Here is a 19,229-nt window from a genome sequence, read left to right as displayed (position 1 = left end):
AGAATGCAGAACAATGTCATACATTCACCCCAGTACAGCGATCTGGGCCTAAATCCATAGTTTTTTGCTCACCATGCCATTCCAGTTTGAACCCAGCCATATGCAAATCAGTCTTGACCCTGTGCCCCATGGGAACAGTCCAGCCCGAACTGCCAAGCCAGGTCCTCCCTGGACTGGAAACAAGCATCCAAGTACCGGTTTCGGGCTTTCAGCCCTCATCAGCCTGGATAGCTTGATTCCAAGTGGCATGGAGAGCACGGGACTCGCGTCTGAGCATACCCGTCTCACTCGGGGTGACGAATGCAAAAAACAACAGGTGATGGACAGAATGCAGAACTATGTCATACATTCACCCCAGTACAGAGATCTGGGCCTAAATCCATCGTTTTTTTGCTCACCATGCCATTCCAGTTTGAACCCAGCCATATGCAAATCAGTCTTGACCCTGTGCCCCATGGGAACAGTCCAGCCCGAACTGCCAAGCCATGTCTGAACTGGGGGGGCAGAGTGGGCTAAAGAACGGTGATGGATTAAACCCAGATCTTTTGACTGGGTGTGAGTATTTGATTGATTCAGATGCTCCGTCCATTACCACCCCCTTTTGTACCGCTTTTGGCCGCCATAAGTGTGGCAGGGTATACTCAGACGTGAGTCCCTTGCTCACTTTGCCACTGGTTTCAATCAAGCCGAACTGAAGACGGCTGGAATGCCAGAAACCGGTCCTCGGAAGCTTGTTTCCGGTCCAGGGAAGGCATGGCTTGGCAGTTCGGGCTGGACTGTTCCCATGAGGCACAGGGTCAGACTGATTTGCATATAGCCATGTCTTAACTGGGGTGGCAGAGTGGGCTAAAGAACGGTGATGGATTAAACCCAGATCTTTTGACTGGGTGTGAGTGTTTGATTGGTTCAGATGCTCCGTCCATTACCACTCCCTTTTGTACCGCTTGAAGCCGTAAAGGAGCAATAGGGTTGATGTGGTTGGAGAGGTAGGACATATAAGCTCTGGGAGCATGCCATGGACATAATCTCCTTAACCCCTTCGATGCTCATGACGGAATGGTTCCGTCATGAGCATCGGTTGAGTTGTGCTCATGACGGAACCATTCCGTCATGACCACACCCATTAACATTAGGGCTCAGCACCGATGATAAATCTGGGCAGCAGCCAAGGTGTTAAGCTGCTCTAGAGCAGAATCTGCCTGGTCATTGAACAGATGAATCTGGTCAAAGGGCATGTTCATGAGGGGCAACTGAACATGTCCTGAAAACCAAAGAACCACAGCCAAGCATGGCACACAATGGCTACACAAGTACCAATGACTTGCCCAATTGAATCAGTAGTTTCCAAGCCACAACAAACTAAACTTGGCCACATCATAACTTTCCTGTATACCTTGGGTGATGAAAGTTCAGAGATCTTCAGGAACAGCTGAAAGGACTTGAGCCACTGAATCCCAAAGGGAGAGGGAATAACGCCCCAGGAGGCATCTGAAATGTACTGACCTAAGAGCCAAGCTGGTGGAAGGAAGACTCTTTTCAAACCTTTCCACCTGTTCTGACGCCCTATCGGTGACTAGTTGAAAATGTTTTGGGTTTGTTCTGTGTGTAGACGCCTGCAGCATCAAGCTTGCAGGGGAGGGGTGCTTAAAATAAAAATACCTTTGCCCGGGGTAGGATGGTGGCATCAGTCGATCTAGTGATTGAATGGAAGAGGCGCAACAGCAAGGTTTGGTCCACAAACCCAACAGGGAATCCTTAACTACATTATTAAAAGGCAAGAGGGATTCAGTAGATGCCTGCCTCAGCTGGAGGACTTCTGTCAGGGTAGTGGTCTCGACCGCCAAGGTGTGGAGCTGGAGGGAAAGGACTTCGGCCACCCTACGAATCACCATTGTGTTAGAAGTGCTCTCCTAAGTGTCAGGACAAGTGGGTGAGAGAAACACAGACTCATGTGGGGTATCAGGACTACTAGCCTATGTAGGACATCATACCAATTCTCTTAGTGGTGTGGCAGTCCATGTAATCAGACACATCATAATCATTGGCCAAATCCGTGTTGAACAGTGAATGTAGGGTACCTGGTCTCCCCTGTGGAGGCAGCAGATTGAGTAGAGGAAATGATGCCTTTGGACAAAGTGGTGCCTCTACAGCAGGCATGAGCAGACTTGACCAAGGTCGAACCGGCACCGACTTGGAGTCTGAGAGGGCAATAGGTATCTCGTATTCTGGAGCCGGAGTGGACATCAGCAGTGAAGTGCCTGGAACAGTCATGGATCGTGGCGCCGGATGCTGCCAAAGGAGGGTCTCAGAGGGTCCAACTGGTGATGTGGGCAAACCGGCGTTGAGGGTGAAACTGCCAGCAGTATTCCAGATGGGGAATCTCCCAGCTCCATGTGGCCTGAAGGCGTAATAGAGGGATACAGCAAGGACCAGAGATTCAGAGTATGTCCTCGCGGAACTCTTTGGTCTGTTTTGGAGTGGCAGACAGTCCCAGAAATTTGTGTTCTGCTGCGACAAGTTGTGGGTTAGTCTTTGAGATCAATCTCCTTTAGGTGCCTTCTCAAGAGAGTGAGAGTGGCAAGAAGAGGCTAAGTCCTTACACTTCATGTACTTTTTCTTCGAGTTACCCGGCAACTTTAATCAAGACAAGGAGCGACCTCCAGAACGACTCCACAGCTTCTGGTTCTGGAACGGGACCACACTTGTTGAGGAGACTTCAGGTGCTTGGCTACACAAAGTTTTGCTCACAGTCTTGAATGGCCTTCAGGTTCATTGACGCACGATGACTGCAGGCCTTAGAGAGTCATGACTTGACCCCAGGCACTACAGGCAAATGTGACACAGACATTTGCTGGTGATATTCCTTATAGGGCTTAAAACCTGTCGGTTGGGAGGGTACTATTTCATTTGCACATTGAAATTAGAATGATTTTAAAGAGGCAAGGGTCTCAAAGAGATGAAATGTAGCTCCAGATCCACATCTGGAGGGGTGTAAAGGAAAGAACAAACATCAGCACAAGGGAGAGGTGCCAACATAGGCTCGGCAGATCATTTCTGGAGTGGAACGGCATCAGTACAAATTGCAAGGCACTGCTAAAAAAAAAAATCCGGATCCATTCTAATGCCTTGGGAATATTCAAAAGGTGAGGAAACTGAGGCTAAACGTCTCTATCAGAAAAATGTGTACCTATGTAGCAATCACTTTACATTTCTTCTTTTGTTTAGCTGCATTCATAAAGTAAATGAGCAACAGCGTATGAAAACTTGTGCTTTTAATGGACACCCAGAGCCTCACAGTATCTTTGCCACTATCGAAGTGTCCATATTTTTTAGCGCAGCCCAGAATGTGTATCGGAGCAAGTGGTAGAGTAAACTTATGCTTTCGTTGGACATCTACTGTAACTTTGCCTCCCTTGCAGTGTTCTTTCCTAATGTAGCCCTCAGTGTGAATTGGATTGAGTGGCAGTGTGAGAAAACATATACTTGCACTGGATGCCAGCTACCTCACTGTACCATTGCTTCTACTCAACTATTCATATCTTTAAGTGTAGCCCAGAGTGTGTTTCTGAGTGCATGGCATATGCGTAAACTTGCATGGGCAAGGATGGCCATTGTCTCATTGTGCCTTTGCCTCTATCGGAGTGTTCATACCCCAGAGTGTAGCCCCGAAGATGTTTCGGAGGGAATGGCGGTGTGTTTAAACATGTACCTATACTGCATGCCCACTTCCTTACTGAACCCTAGCCTCCATCAGTGTTCACATCCTTGAATGCAGCCCCAAGGGTGTACTGGACTGAGTGGCAGTGTGCGTACATTTGCGCCTGCTTTGGATGCTAATGGTACCTTCGCCTCTACTGGAGTGTTCATATCCCTGTGTGCCTGTGTAAGCGTAAACCTGTGCCTACATTAGATATCCACTATTCATTGTATCTTTGCCTCCACTGGATTTTTCATTTCCCTGACTGTAGTTATATAGGTGTATCTGAGTGATTGGAAGTGGGAGTAAACTTGCACTGGCATTGGTCGCCCAGTACCTCACTGTACCTTTGCCTCCATCTGAGTGTTCCTATATCTGAGTGTAGCGCTGAGGAAGCAGTGTGAGAAGACTAGTGCCTGCTTTGGATGCCTGCTGCCTCACTGTACCTTTGCCTCCACTGAAGTGTTAATTTTCCTGACGAAAGCCGTTGAGTGTGTGGCTGAGTGGGAGTGTGGGTAAACTTCTGCCTATCTTCAACGCCCACTGCTTCACTGTACAGTAGCCTCCTTTGGAGTGCTCAGTGTAGCCCTGAATGTTTATCTAAGGGACAGTGTGCACTGGCACCCACTGTCTCACTATACCTTTGCCTCCATTAGAGTGTGTGTAGGCATGAGCATATCTGTGTGAGTAGTGGTGTGTGTAAAATTGTGTCTGTGTTAAGATACCCACTGCCTTACTGTCCTTTGCCTCCACTGGAGTGTTCATACTCAGATCAAAGAGATTTGCAATAATTTCCTTATCACAGGGGTCAAAGTTGTGATGACAAGTACCTTCGTTCCCGGCAAAGAAATGTCATAACCAAGAGCTGGAAGACAAATGTCTGAACAAAATGGCGGAAGAAAACAATCTCAGGGGGGAGTCTTTGCCCTCCTGGTGCACTGTGGAACAAAGGAGAAGTCACATCAAGTCTTGTGATTTAAGAAAACTCTGAAGATAAACAACCTGCAAATGTGTGCACCCAACACCAGATGGCAGGAGTATGGAGAGCATGTGTATTCACAATCACATACTAGGAACTCCAAACTTCAGGCTACCACCAACAATTTTCTTCTTCACAACACACAGATTATCTGTATAACTCCCCCCATGTATATTTAAATATTTGTATTTTTTAACCTTTCTGCTTTATCCATTATCTGCTCTAATTTACAAATTCTCCTTCCTTACCTTAACGCTACTAAACCTCTATGGAACTGGTTTCTATTGTACTCCTTCTTCTCGAAAAGCACAATTTGACTAGGCAAAGCGGTCACATGTTCTTCCAGTGACTTGCCTTCCCTTTGCTCTAACATGAAGAACTGCTCCCACTTTAAATTATAACACCTAACTTTGGTGAATAACATTAGCCCAACTGCTTCATTCAGAACTCTTGAATTTATTTCTGCTTAGACAACTATGGCATGTTCTCTTAAACCATCAACCCTTCACACCAGCAGAGCGTAAGGAATTCAAATACTCACTAGTTTAACTCAGCCCACATAATGTCACAAAATTAAAAAAACAATTATTTTTTAACAAGTTGCGCTTTAAATTGGGCTTTCCAGGGCTCAGAAAAAAGAAAGCTAGCATAGGTGTGTTTTGTTCTTTGCTACATCAGCTTCTTCAGGCAAACATAATACTTAAATACCAAACACAAAATCAGGTGTGCAACTCATCACCTGAGCCTCTTCAACACTCAACATGATACCTGACCTCCCATGCTCTGGTTACATTTCTCTTGTGAACTCTAAGCACCAAAGAGAGACAAAGGTTTTCACGGTCTGGCAGTTCACTAATCCTTCAGCCTTAGTCCAGGCCATTCATCATCCAATCCAAGCTCTGGTACCAGAGAGGAACACATGTTGCTCATGGTCTCGCACAAGAAGCCAGAAATATGTCCACACCAGCCACATTTCAAAAGCATAAAAGAGGACCAAAGTCCACATTGCCCCTCAGCAGGGTGGCAACTACAGTCACAGACCTTCTGGGACACATTACTGCTTGTGTACTACATACAAGGCAAGGGTGCATGACACCTTCAAGGTCTCATACACCCCCGTTTCCCTGCTCTCCACCCCTAGAGTTAACAGGTTACCTCTGTGCTCACACTGAGAATCCATGCAGGTACCCACAATGCTGTCTCCTGCAGTCACACCGTCATCAGACAACAGGAGGACACCAGCCCTGCTGTCAAACCAAATACACCAGTTCAACTTTGTACGCCTCTATTCATGCGTCACCGCAGAATGCACACAGAAGATAGAATTTCAAACACCCCAAAACCTGCAATAGTTTCTCACTCCTGATACCAGCTACAGGTTTCCCCGAGCAAAAACCCCCTTGGAGGGCAACTAAAAGGCCTATTACCTCAGTGTCTGGAGTTATAATGTCCAAAACAACTACGCTTTGAAATGTTTTCCATTAATACGGTTATGAAAAATGTATCAACGTTTAAAGCATGATGGCAGATAAATTCAAAGCTCAAATGCTGGGGAATTATACAAGATGCTCAAGCGGGTTTAGGAACCCCAGAAAGAGGAAGCTGCAGAATATTATGCACACTGGTTAATACTGATTATCCTCCCCACCCTCTTGCCCCAAGAGACGAGAAAACACATTCTCAGAAAAATGCTTTTTATAAAAAGGCAAGGCATCTTATACCCAAAAAAGGATAGAATTTGCAAGTATACAAACGTGTAATAAATTATACAGAATGTTTTCGTCTGTACAGTTAAATGAAATCTCCCACTAATAAACAATAGATGTTAACTCCCCCCCATTCCATATACATAATGCATGTATTTTATTACATCGGTAGACATAAAGTTCTCAAACATAAAATGTATTTTCATCTCACAAATAATATAAGGGTAGAAAGGTCAAACGTTATCCTGTGATAATCTTATAAGGATTATCATACCAGTTCTGCTGACCGACCTGATCTAAACCGAACCCTCACTGAACTCACTTCGACTGATGATCCAGCAATTAGCAAATGACTGACAGGTTGCTGCACCAATGAAATCATTAGAACACTTAATAAAATGAATAAAACAGACTTGAGGTTCCTTAATGATCCACAGTGATTTGTTTTCTCACTATACAGAAATAGACTTGAGCTTAAATGTGACTCGCAAAGAAGACACTTGGTAAGCTATATCAACAGATTATCTTAAATTTGCCACTTCTTTTGTCTAAGATGGCTGTTTTGTGCCTCGCCTAAATGTGAAAATGTTTTCTTTGATTTACGTCTAGTGTACTTTCTTGCCACAGGCGGAATTCACGAGTGCTTTCTGTTAAAAGACGAGACTTCTGCTGGGTCTAAATCAAAAGAGAATCATGTTCATACAGAATGTTCCTAGAAGATGGCCAATATAGGAGGGTTTAAGCCTGGTAAACATTAGCTCCCCTCTTGTGGTAAATGCATGAGGTGTTTGTGTTCACATGGAGGGTATTTAGCAAGGCTATTCATGGAGGTTGTATGGACTTATGTTCAGGGGAGAGTTAGAAGCTTTCGTTACATGTTAATTAGGATAGTTGCTGACCTGCGGTGTATTTTCAAATGTCTTGCGAAACCCAACACTTCACTAGAAATGCTATATAATGACTTGTCCTTTACAGTTTTTACCTGAAAGGATGGCTATGGTAGCACTGGATTAAGTGCTGGCTTTATCAAAAAGTAACCCTGGAACTAATGCACACCTCCACTCCATAGTTAAATCTGGATGTACATTACAAACGTGGCAAGCTACTTGTAAAGGGACGTTGCAGATTCAAAAAGACTTCAAGTTGGCAAACGAAAACGGTTTATAAAATTTTCTTCCCCAGATATTTTACTTCTCTGGTGAGAAGGCCATCACTGTTTAAGCTTCTAGTTTGCCATTTCTCTTTCATGACAGAAAATAGTCCTAATGTAGCATAAAATATCTGCATACCTTGGGTTTGGAAGTCTGCAAATATAGGTGATGCAGTACCACAAAAGGGATTCACAATTTATTCTAAACACTGACGGGGAAATACAATTTAAATGGAGTTAATCAGACTTAAATAAAATTGACCCAGCACGCGGATAAATGCATGAATGGAGCCAAGGAACAAGTAATTTATTTTTGCTCTAGTAAGTGTGAGGTGCAAAATGAAGTGCATATCAACCAACTCAATTCAACAGATTTGCAGTTCAAAGTTAGATGGCCTTTTTTTTTTTATTTCCTCCCACATGGTGCATATTTTTTATAATCAAAACTGAACTAGTTAAAAGGCTGGAAAGAGTAAGGAAAACTGATGAATGTGAGAGATTCACAAGACCTGTGAACTTCCACCTGCACACAATCCCATATGAATGTGAAAAACCTAAAACATGACGCACTAACACATATTTTTCAGACTGCTTAAAACCAAAAACGATATGGACGAAAATATAAAAAATAATCTTACTCTTTGGTATAAAAATGAAAGTTTTTCTTTCTTAAAAGAAAAGCGGCCAGGTATCCGTGTGGTAGCTTTATGGGCTGAAACAAGAGGCGTACCTTTTCACAGATGGTTTGCAGACATTTTCAAGAGAAGAGGTATCATTCCAGTCCCAGGCTGCATCTTTATTAGGACCACAGAGTCTCAACATTATTCAGACCAAATTAGAAATTAGCCTGCTGATGGCGCTTCACGTCTTAGTCTAAGTAAGCACTTTCTGCACTACTTTGTAATGGGATGGGTACATAAGTGATGGAAGCTGGGGTATCGGATTACATGACGAAAACACGGTTGTTGTACATAGGATTGTTCAGTGGTTTCGGAAACGTGAAGGAATATTGGTATTTGTGCAGAAAGGATTTGCTAGTATCAAAAAATTTGGAGGGCAGGTTGGCCTCAGTGACTGTTGGTATGAGATCAGTCCAGGATTGTTGGTGTTTGTGTCTACTGCTCTATGCAACTTGGGTAGGACTGTTTGTGAGAGTAATGTGGAGGAATCTTGTGTGCAAGGGCTACTGGTCACTTCTAAACAGAGCAGTTGAAGAGGACACTGTCAACATTTCTAGCCTACAAGAGTCACTGAGGAATTTTAGTAACCGTTTGCTGATCCTTAAGGAGGAGCTCTGTCTCCTTGGTGGTGTGATGCTAGTTGGTTTTGAAAGCTGACGGATTTTCATTCTGGTGATGGTTGCGGTTCCTAGTGACTACAGGGCAGGCGTCAGTATTTCAGGTCTTGGTCACAATCGTTTATCTGAAGTGGAAGGTGATCCTGCGGACAAGTAGGATGGTAGGTCTTACTTAAAATATGGCAATTGTTGCTTTCTATGTACGGCTCCTGGTTATGTAGACATGTTGCCTGAATTGTTCTTGGTTTTCCAAGGAGGTAGTCAGGTAAGGGCCCGGGTATGAGGTGTATAACCTGGTGGTTGTGTGAAGATATGCATTAACGGCAAAGAGAAGTGAACTACTGTTGCCAGTTTCTGTGACTGAAGGCAAAGCTGCTTTATGCCTCATTAAGGAAAGCATAGCTGGATGGTAGTGAAATGAGGTCGTAGAGTTAAGACTTTTGCTCTCACTGACTAATGACTGGCGGCCTTAATGTAAATGGGTCGTTCTTCTGCTTGTTTATCTGGTAACCAGCATAAGTAGGACCCATTTGCCTTTATGGAAGCAGGTGATGTTTCATGTAGGAGATGTCAGGGTAATTGTTGGTGTTAGTCATGTAACTAGTTGTAGGCCATAGAGGTGCAATAGTCTGTCGCTTCAAGACTGAGCAGCGTGATGCTGATTTGCCTTAGGGTGATGGAACAACGGAACACAAGGAAATGCTCCATCTGGTAATGAGCGATAATGAATCTACTCACTAATCAGATGTCAGAATGAAACAGACCTCGTTTCTTAGTGAAAGTACAAATGGATATTCCAGAACCTGGCCGGTTACAATGCATTCAGAACCAATAGAAAAAGAGGACATCAACCAGCTGCCAATACTTCTCACCATGTGCCCAAAAAAACACCACGCTCCATATTTCTTCAATTAACATGCCAGCCTCAACATTAAAATAAATAAAGAATAGCCAACACTTTTTTATGATGCAGGGCAATATAAAGTTTCCACGGGTAGTAAAAGAGACCAAAACACAAGGTAAAAATACAAATCCGATTTTCTATTCAGAGCAGAGATTGCTTACAACAGGGCACTTTTGCAATACTTACTACCATAAGGTTGTGAATCACCACTTCTCATCAAAACAAAGCAACGGGTTTGAACATCGGGTGGGCAGCATCTGGACACGATTGCTCAACAATTTTCCACAATGAGTGGGGAAAAAAAAGAGGAAATAGATTTCACTACCAAAAAGTTCTTCTTTTGTTACTGGCCAGTGCTATTCATCTCTGAATAGGACAGCTCTTTTATGTGCTCCAGACAAAAGTGGTCCATTATTAAAGACAGAACAACAACTTGACAGCGGTATTGTAAAGTACACCTCTCTCATCGGGGTTGACAACCTAAATCACGGATAAACCAACAAAGTGATCTTTTTAGCATGAAAAATACACTACTGCTCACTGCCGACCCCCTAGCACAATTTCACTGTGGTGCCTGATTAATTTTCACATCACAGTGTAACTATCATGTTAGAAAAGACCCCTTTGTGGGTTATCCTCAGTGCCTGCCACACCACGAACTGCACTGAATATAATGGATTTCTCTCCTTCGATTACCAGACTCAATACATGATATCCACAATGAACCAAGACGAAGATTGTATTACTGAAGCTGCAATTGCATACTACAATCATCATAACATTCAGAAATGTCCTCGGTGGTACCATCAAAACATTACCCACCGCACTGATGCAATATGCCCCTCCAACATGAGCAGCAAACTCATTAAAGTACATTTGAGCCTTTGGCAACAAGCCATACTGCAGCAATCCAGCTGTTAGCACCATCAGAAAGGCAGATCACACAAAAGCCATTTGCCCCTTACCAAGCCAAAAAAGTACACCAAATGCTCAGCACTGAACCAAACCATGGTATCACACACACAAGCCAAATGGACTGAACCGAGCCATAACAGGACACCAACCGTACAACACTTACAGCAATACTTCCGATCCAAGAAAAGAGTGAAGAATTTGCCATATCACATCACAGTCAAAGCTACAAATACCAGATCAAATTACATCGCACTCAAGTCATACCCAATAAATCCAGTCACTTGACATCCATATCAGCAGCTCTGGCTGTAGTACCATATCATACCTAAAACCAAAGACGCTACACACAAGTCAAATTATAAGACTAAAGAATCATGTGTAAAGAGGCCGCAGCCAACAAATTGTACCATGGGCATCTGCGGGAAACAAAGCCCTAACACCATATCCGAATCCTCATCAATGAACAAATCCAGATTTAAACAAACCTAGGCAAGGATATCACAAGCAAAGGTCGCTAAGCTCTTTCTACCCATTCCCCCCTTCTACCCATCGGAACTAATATTTTGTCTAACTGGAATGAAAGAGGACACATGTAGGACAGTCCGGGATAAAGCATGTATAACAGATTGGAAATAAGATGATGAATAACGAGGCAGAGCAGCAGCAGGCGAGACTGGTCTGAAGCCAAGACTTCCTGCACAACATGGCAATCTATGCAGGCAACAATTACTCACTGTACAGAAGAGCAGCACCTAAGGCTGGTGGTGGGCACAGACTGCACAGGACAGCACCCTCCACAGGAGGTGGGATCTAACTGTCCATGATGGTGTCCTCCACAGGAGGTGGGAATCAAGCTGCACAGAACGGTGCCTGAACTTCAGTGGGTTTTAATTAGCAAAACTCATTAGAATGGGCTGGACTCTCAGCACGCCTTAGACAGTAGACATTTTTCCAGAGGTGGATTACATTTGCAAACAAGCGATGCAAAGTATGCAGCAGTATGTGCTCTCCGGCCTCCTCTCTGAGACATGTGAATACATTCATGTATGAAGTAAAAATCGAAATATCATTTATGAGTTCAAAACAGGTATAAAAAATTAGCACAGTTTAGAGCACGGAACTGACGCTATCAGATCCAAGTGCAACTTAGTCTCCTATCGGAGAAACTAAGGGAAGCTCCTTCTTCAACAGACCCAAAGTTCTTGTGTGGAGAACATTTAGACTTCGACCATCAGAGCCTGCTGACCTTCTGCAGTTTCCACCAGACTATCCAGAATGTGGCTGCTGTTGAGGACAAATCACTGGCGGAATCCTGTGACCATGCCATCATCTTTGGTGCGTGACCAGCTGCTCCTTGGTTTTGCCTGCATAGCCAGTTGCTCTGGTTTAGAGTCACTGAGAAGGTAAAGATGACAGCCTCTTTAGATTCCAACACCAGCTTAGCTCAGTCTGTTTTTCACACACTTGAAGCACTACGTAGCTGAAGTCAAATATGTCTTGAGTATTCTGTGTGAAGGAACGCTAAACCTGAGGCAGGAAAGACGTGAGGAATTGTCAACCTATCGAACACAGTAGTCCACCAAAAATCCCAGCACTGATTGATCATACAGCAGTGGGACAGAAGACACAAGGAAAATCGTTACACTTTCAGCAACCTTTCATCAATGTCATCTGGTGACCGGGAGGCATTAGAGGTATACATGGGAATACTAACTCTTATAAACCTTCAAACGCCATGCTTTCTGCGAAAAACCAAAGAGCCTTAGAATTTGATCATGCTTCCAGCATAGTGTCATTGATGTTAGCTGATGACACTGAACCATAAGTGACAAGCTGGTGGCATCAAACCATGGAATTTAACTACACTTTGAATGCTTTATCAGCATGATCTGTACCGCTCAACCTTATTATTTTTCCAGAAAACCTTCAACAATGCTATCTGCTGGCTTAAGACACTCAACAACTCAAAGAGCTGATAACCACAACTACGGTCTTTGTTTCTTGTCCCGACAGAGCTGTTGGCTTTGGGCCACAACTGATACACTGGCTAGCAAACAAGCCATGGAACCAATTAAACTTCTGTAATTCAAGTCTCGTCAGAGCTACTGGCACTGTGGCATGGTAATCTGTAAGTCGATTACACTCTGAGGTTCCTGTCCCAAACTGGGCTGCTGGCACTGAAGCACAAGAACTGTGCAAAGGAGCAACAAGCCGTAGAAGCAGATTATACTTTGAGAGTTCTGTCCCCAACAGGGCTGCTGGCATGATCACTTTTCTTCTTGCGCAGGGTTTCCATCCAGCTAGAGCTGGATCGTGTTGCAAAGCTGGATAAAGCTAGGGAACTCAACCGCATATTTTTTCCAGAAGTGATGAGCTCCCCAAAGCCTTCCTGGTGGGAGAAGGCATAGCCGGAGCGCCGAGACCCGGTGCGACCCACTCTGCGCATACATCTGTGCTGTGGCTTCTGCTTCTTACGCACCAGTTGGGTATACCGTACCTAAAATGAATAGAATGGAGAACAAAAATTATTACAAAGAAAGGGTGCTGGAATCAACAAAGTTTACTCACTGAGATGAGAAACAGTAGAAATAAGTGTGATGTTTGAGAAAATGATCAAAGAGGAAATAAGAAAACAGAGTTAAGAATAGACACAGAAGAGAGAGAAGCAAAGGCTAGAAGCAAAGTTATCCTTTACTTTAGAGCTTGTATCAACCTGAGCTACCACACCCCTTAAAGTGGCCTATGGTCCACAGAGGGTCCCAAATGAGCTTCTCATTGATTATCCGCCCTCTACCCAAGATGTCATCTTAGCCTAAATATGCCAGGATTGCCGGTGACTGGATATGCGGTGTTGGAAAATATATGTATAAATAATATATTAATGATTACTATAGAATCATTCAAACGTGCTTGCTAAGGTTTACCATGTTTTACAAAGACAAGGGAACCTAAACAGTGGTCAGGGACCTTGGGTACAGAATGTTTTAATGAACAGTGGTTCCTAACAAAAAAGTTTTTACGAAAGTTCATGTATATAGAAATTCAATGATATCTATAGTTGGCTGTCCAACTGGACAGTCATTTAATGTAAAAGTAAAAGAAAACATACAAGTGAGGACATATATATCATTAAAACGAAAAGAGCTCAGGCAATACAAAAGGTGTGGCCAGAATAATACCAACAATTAAGCCAACAAAGAAAACATTAGAGCACCCTAGAACATATTAATACAAAGTATATGGTTATGTCAGAGTGTGAGAATTCAACAACGTTTTGATCCCTCTATCTTAACCCCTTCCGTGCGGCCGCGATTTTTCCCGTGTGCGGCCGCCGGACGAACATGGGCGGGCCATGACGAACCCCAGCCGTCATCAGCACACGAGCACCGTAGTGCATGACGGCTGGGGTTCGTCACCAGCATGGAAGGGGTTAATGTCAGAATCATCTTCAGGACAAGACAAATGGTGCCTGAGGTGATGCCCATCGAACAAGGTTCTGGTACTAGACTCGGCGTGAGGCTTAGAGCAGAGACGGAGAAAATTCTCAGTCCTGATAATTGGAAGAGTCACGAATAATCTGTGGGAAAGATTAGCTCCTGGATGTACTCAGAGGTATTTTCTCCATCTCAGCTCTAAGCCTCGCACCGAGTCTAGTTCCATAACCTCCGGCACTATTTGTCTTGTCCTGAAGATGATCCCGGCATTAAGTTAGAGGGATTGAAACGTCGTCGACTTCTCGCACTCTGACATAACCGTATACTTTGTATTAATGTGTGCTAGGGTGCTGTAATGTTTTCTTTATTGGCCTAATTGTTGTAATTCTTCTGGCCGCACCTTTTATATTGCCCAAGCTTTTTTCGTTCTAATGATATATATTTCCCCACTTGTATGCTTTCTTTTACTTTTACATTAAATGACTATGTCCAGTTGGACAGCCAGATAAAGATATCATTGCATTTCTATATACATTTAAATTTGCAAAAGCTTTTTGGTTAGGGACCACTGATCCTTAAAACATGCTAAGGTTTACCAGCAGTGTAGCTTAAAACTGACCATGTTTTTATGGAGTATGCTATATTGCGCTTGTGATATGTATACTATTTTCAATGGCTTGTTCTACATAATACACATAGATGTTCCTCCTTTCTCAATTTAATATATCTGAGATACACACAAATATCTCTAATAACAGAAAACATTCCCCTTATTGCACGGTGATGGGAGTATTGTTCTTTTTTATACAGCAACCTTTGAAAAGGTAGTCTGAAAAATGGAAGTTGCCTTCAGACCATAACAAACTAAGCTTTTGACCTATTTGCCAAAAGCCTAGATTACTTTTATTGTTTAGAGAAGGATGTTGACGGAGTCCTCAGCATTGTGGTGTGCAACCTTTTCAGCTCTCCGAGAAATTGAATTAATCTTGGGTCAATCGCCAGCAAGTACCCGAAGCCTACTCTTATCGATAAAGTACAAGTTGGCCTGGTTTACTTAATTGATATGAGCTTTACTAATAAAACAAGCATTTACAATGCAATAGGTCTCGCATTAGGAAAGTTTGTGCTATTGGTATTCTAAATGACACATTTTTTATTTATGTGTTGGTTTTGAAAATAGCGAAATTAATAGCTTTGTCATTTACAATGCCAATAGTTATAACTTTTGCAAATGTGACACCTATAGAATTTGTAATGCAATATGTGTTGTATTTACTTGACTTAGATGTATTGCTATTAGAAATAACAATGGCTTTTAATTTTTTAAAATAATGAATCCCTAAATAATAGTTATTGTAATTTATAATGGCAATAGTTTAAACTTTTGTAAATAACTTTTGTGAAGATTATGTTCAGTGTATTTTATTGTGACGAAAATCCAAGAACAGAAGTGAAATGTTAACATCTTTTTGTGAAATATGTAATAAAGCTTGAAACATTGAGAGAACATATTTTAACCAGTTGTTATTGAATAGTTACACAGATTGATGCTGTGGTGGCGCCGAGTGATGTTGTGGTGGCAACGAGTGATGCTGTGGCGTTCAGTGATGTTGTGGTAGCGCATAGTGATGTTGTGGTGGTGCTGAGTGATGCTGTGTTGATGCGATAGAGTGAGTGCGATAGATAGATAGAGTGAGTGCGATAGATAGAGTGAGGGCGATAGATAGATAGAGGGAGGTTGATAGATAAGATAGAGTGAGGGCGATAGATAGAGTGAGGGCGATAGACAGATAGAGTGAGGGCGATAGACAGATAGAGTGAGGGCGATAGACAGATAGAGTGAGGGCGATAGACAGATAGAGTGAGGGCGATAGGGTGATAGATAGATAGAGTGAGGGTGATAGATAGAGTGAGGGCGATAGATAGATAGAGTGAGGGCGATAGATAGATAGAGTGAGGGCGATAGATAGATACATTGATAGAGTGAGGGCGATAGATAGAGTGAGGGCAATAGATAGATAGGGTGAGGTCGATAGAGAGATAGAGTGAAGGCGATAGATAGAGGGTGATAGATAGAGTGAGGGCGATAGATAGACAGATAGATAGAGTGAGGGCGATAGATAGAGTGAGGGCGATAGATAGACAGATAGATAGATAGATAGATAGATTTAGATAGATAGATAGATAGATAGAGTGAGGGCGATAGATAGATAGAGTGAGGGCGAAAGATAGATAGAGTGAGGGCAATAGATAGAGTGAAGGCAATAGATAGAGTGAGGGCCAATAGAGTGAGGGCGATAGATAGATATAGTGAGGGCGATAGATAGAGTGAGGGCGATAGATAGATAGATAGAGTGAGGGCGATAGATAGATAGAGTGAGGGCGAAAGATAGATAGAGTGAGGGCAATAGATAGAGTGAAGGCAATAGATAGAGTGAGGGCCAATAGAGTGAGGGCGATAGATAGATATAGTGAGGGCGACAGATAGATAGACAGATAGAGTGAGGACGTTAGATAGAGTGAGGGCGATAGAGTGAGGGCGATAGATAGAGTGAGGGCGATAGATAGATAGAGTGAGGGCGATAGATAGATAGAGTGAGGGCGATAGATAGATAGACTGAGGGCGATAGATAGATAGACTGAGGGCGATAGATAGACTGAGGGCGGTAGATAGAGTGAGTGCGATAGATAGAGAGATAGATAGATGGTTGTGTGTGTGGTTGTGTGTGTGGTTGTAGTTGTGTGTGTGCTTGTGGTTTTGGTTGTGGTTGTCTGTGTGTGTGTGTGTGTGTGTGTGGGGTTGTGTGTGTGGGGTTGTGTGTGTGGGGTTGTGTGTGTGGGGTTGGGGTTGGGTGTGGTTGTATGTGTGTGGGGGTTGTATGTGTGGGGGGTTGTATGTGTGTGGGATTGTGTGTGGGATTGTGTGTGGGGGGTTGTGTGTGGGGGGTTGTGTGTGTGGGGGGGTTGTGTGTGTGGGGGGTTGTGTGTGTGGGGGGGTTGTGTGTGGGGGGTTGTGTGTGGGGGGTTGTGTGTGGGGGGGTTGTGTGTGTGTGGGTTGTGTGTGTGGGGGGGTTGTGTGTGTGTGGGGTTGTGTGTGTGTGGGGTTGTGTGTGTGGGGGGTTGTGTGTGGGGGGGTTGTGTGTGGGGGGGTTGTGTGTGGGGGGGTTGTGTGTGGGGGGTTGTGTGTGTGGGGTTGTGGTTGTGTGGTTGTGTGTATGTGGTTTTGTGTTTGTGGTTGTGTGTTTGTGGTTGTGTGTGTGGGGGTTGTATGTGTGTGGGGGGTTGTGTGTGTGGGGGGTTGTGTGTGTGGGGGGGTTGTGTGTGGGGGGGATGTGTGTGTGGGGGGGATGTGTGTGTGGGGGGGATGTGTGTGTGTGGGGGGATGTGTGTGTGGTGGGATGTGTGTGGGGGGATGTGTGTGTGGTGGGATGTGTGTGGGGGGGTTGTGTGTGGAGGGTTGTGTGTGTGGGGGGTTGTGTGTGGGGGGTTGTGTGTGTGGGGGGTTGTGTGTGTGGGGGGTTGTGTGTGGGGGGGGTTGTGTGTGGGAGGTTGTATAAGTGGGGGGTTGTGTGTGTGGGTGTGTGTGTGTGGGGTTGTGTGTGTGGGGTTGTGTGTGTGGGGTTGTGTGTGTTGGGTTGTGTGTGTTGGGTTGTGTGTGTTGGGTTGTGTGTGTTCGGTTGTGTGTGTGGGGGGGTTGTGTGTGTGTTGGGGTGTGTATTGTGTGTGTGGGTTGTGTGTGTGGGTGTGTGTGTGTGTGTGTGTGTGTGTGCATGTGGGGGGGGTGGGGGTGTGTGTGCGTGTGGGGGGGTGGGGGTGCGTGTGCGTGTGGGGGGGTGGGGGTGCGTGTGCATGTGGGGGGGTGGGGGTTTGTGTGTGGGGGTGTGTGTGTGGGGGGGGTTGTGTGGGGGTGTGTGTGTGGGGTTGTGTGTGGAGGGGGTTGTGTGTGTGGGGGTTGTATGTGTGGGGGTTGTGTGTGGGGGGTTGTGTGTGGGGAGGTTGTGTGTGTGGGGGGGTTGTGTGTGTGGGGGGGTTGTGTGTGGGGGGGTTGTGTGTGTGGGGGTGGTGGGGTTATGTGTGTGTGTGGGGTGTGTGTGTGGGGGGGTTGTGTGTGTGTGAAGGGTTGTTTGTGAGGGGGTTTGAGAGTCCTATTGCATTGCAAATGCTTGTTTTCGCTTTCAGTTCTTCAACGTCCCTGAACGTCCAGTTAATAGAAAACCATGTAAACAAAGTAAATAAATATGCTTGTGAATTAGTACCCCATAGGGTATTACCACACTCGACTGTGTCTGGCAAGAAGCAACTGATTTAAAAGGGTGTTTTCCCCCAAGCAAATGGGTTCCTATGGCTTTTACTGCCAGTATCAAATGTCAGTTCGGTTTCATCTCGTTGGCATTCCATGGGTTTACAAAGTCTGCCATTTTATTGCCCTACTTCTGATACGCATGTGTCCTGAAGGCTTCTCAGGCTCCTCCGACACCCATACGCCTTCCATGGTGTGTGGTGGCTCCAGGAACCCTTGTCATTAAGCAAGAGGCGACCTTTGGGACACACGTTCCACCTGGAGAGATGGGATAGCTGGGGCACCGGGTGGAAATTGTATTGTATTGTAATTGCATTTATATAGCGCTTACTACCCCTGACGAGGCGTCGAAGCGCTTTTACGGCGAGTAGTACGCTACTCGCCGACCCATAGAGGATTAGTGTTGTATTAGTATATTGAAACATGCAAGGACATTTTAAGTGGTGGATAGGTTAGTCAGTTATTTGGATTTAGAATTATAGCAGAAGGATAGAGGAGGACAAAGGTTTGTATTTATATAGCGATTGTTGACACACGCTATTCAGGAAGCCTATAAAGGATTAGTGGTGAATTAATATGGTGAAATATGAAGTAATTTCAGGGGTGGATATTAGTCAGATACTTGGAGTGAGTGACACCCTACACTACGAGTAGAGCTATACAACAAATGAAATGCATATGAGAGAGTGGCTACGGAGAGATAAAGGGCACTGTTGGAGAGTGGCAATGAGGGAATCCGAGGAGGAGGTCATGGGGAAGGGGCTTTGGAGCGATGAGGGGCACTGGTGGAGGGTAGCAGTGAGGGAATGAGAGGAGGAGGAGGGGCTACGGAGAGATGAGAGGCACT

At 44.4% G+C, this 19,229-nt stretch overlaps 1 protein-coding gene across 2 annotated transcripts in view; it reads right to left on the bottom strand.

The window, feature by feature from the left end:
- Positions 1-6,353: 6,353 nt before the first annotated feature.
- ATP8B2 (ATPase phospholipid transporting 8B2) overlaps positions 6,354-19,229 on the bottom strand; it is a 470,208-nt gene continuing 457,332 nt past the window's right edge. For both annotated transcript variants that reach the window (XM_086947594.1, XM_086947593.1), the window contains one exon: positions 6,354-13,145. In XM_086947594.1, coding sequence (XP_086803720.1) covers positions 12,873-13,145 — 273 coding nt within the window. In that variant the 3' untranslated portion in view covers positions 6,354-12,872. The remainder of the gene's footprint in view (positions 13,146-19,229) is intronic.

The sequence above is a fragment of the Lissotriton vulgaris genome, chromosome 12 (genome assembly GCF_964263255.1).
Source record: "Lissotriton vulgaris chromosome 12, aLisVul1.2, whole genome shotgun sequence".
NCBI lineage: Eukaryota > Metazoa > Chordata > Amphibia > Caudata > Salamandridae > Lissotriton > Lissotriton vulgaris.
Note: the sequence above shows the minus strand (reverse complement) of the source record. Positions and strands in the feature narration are given on the sequence as shown.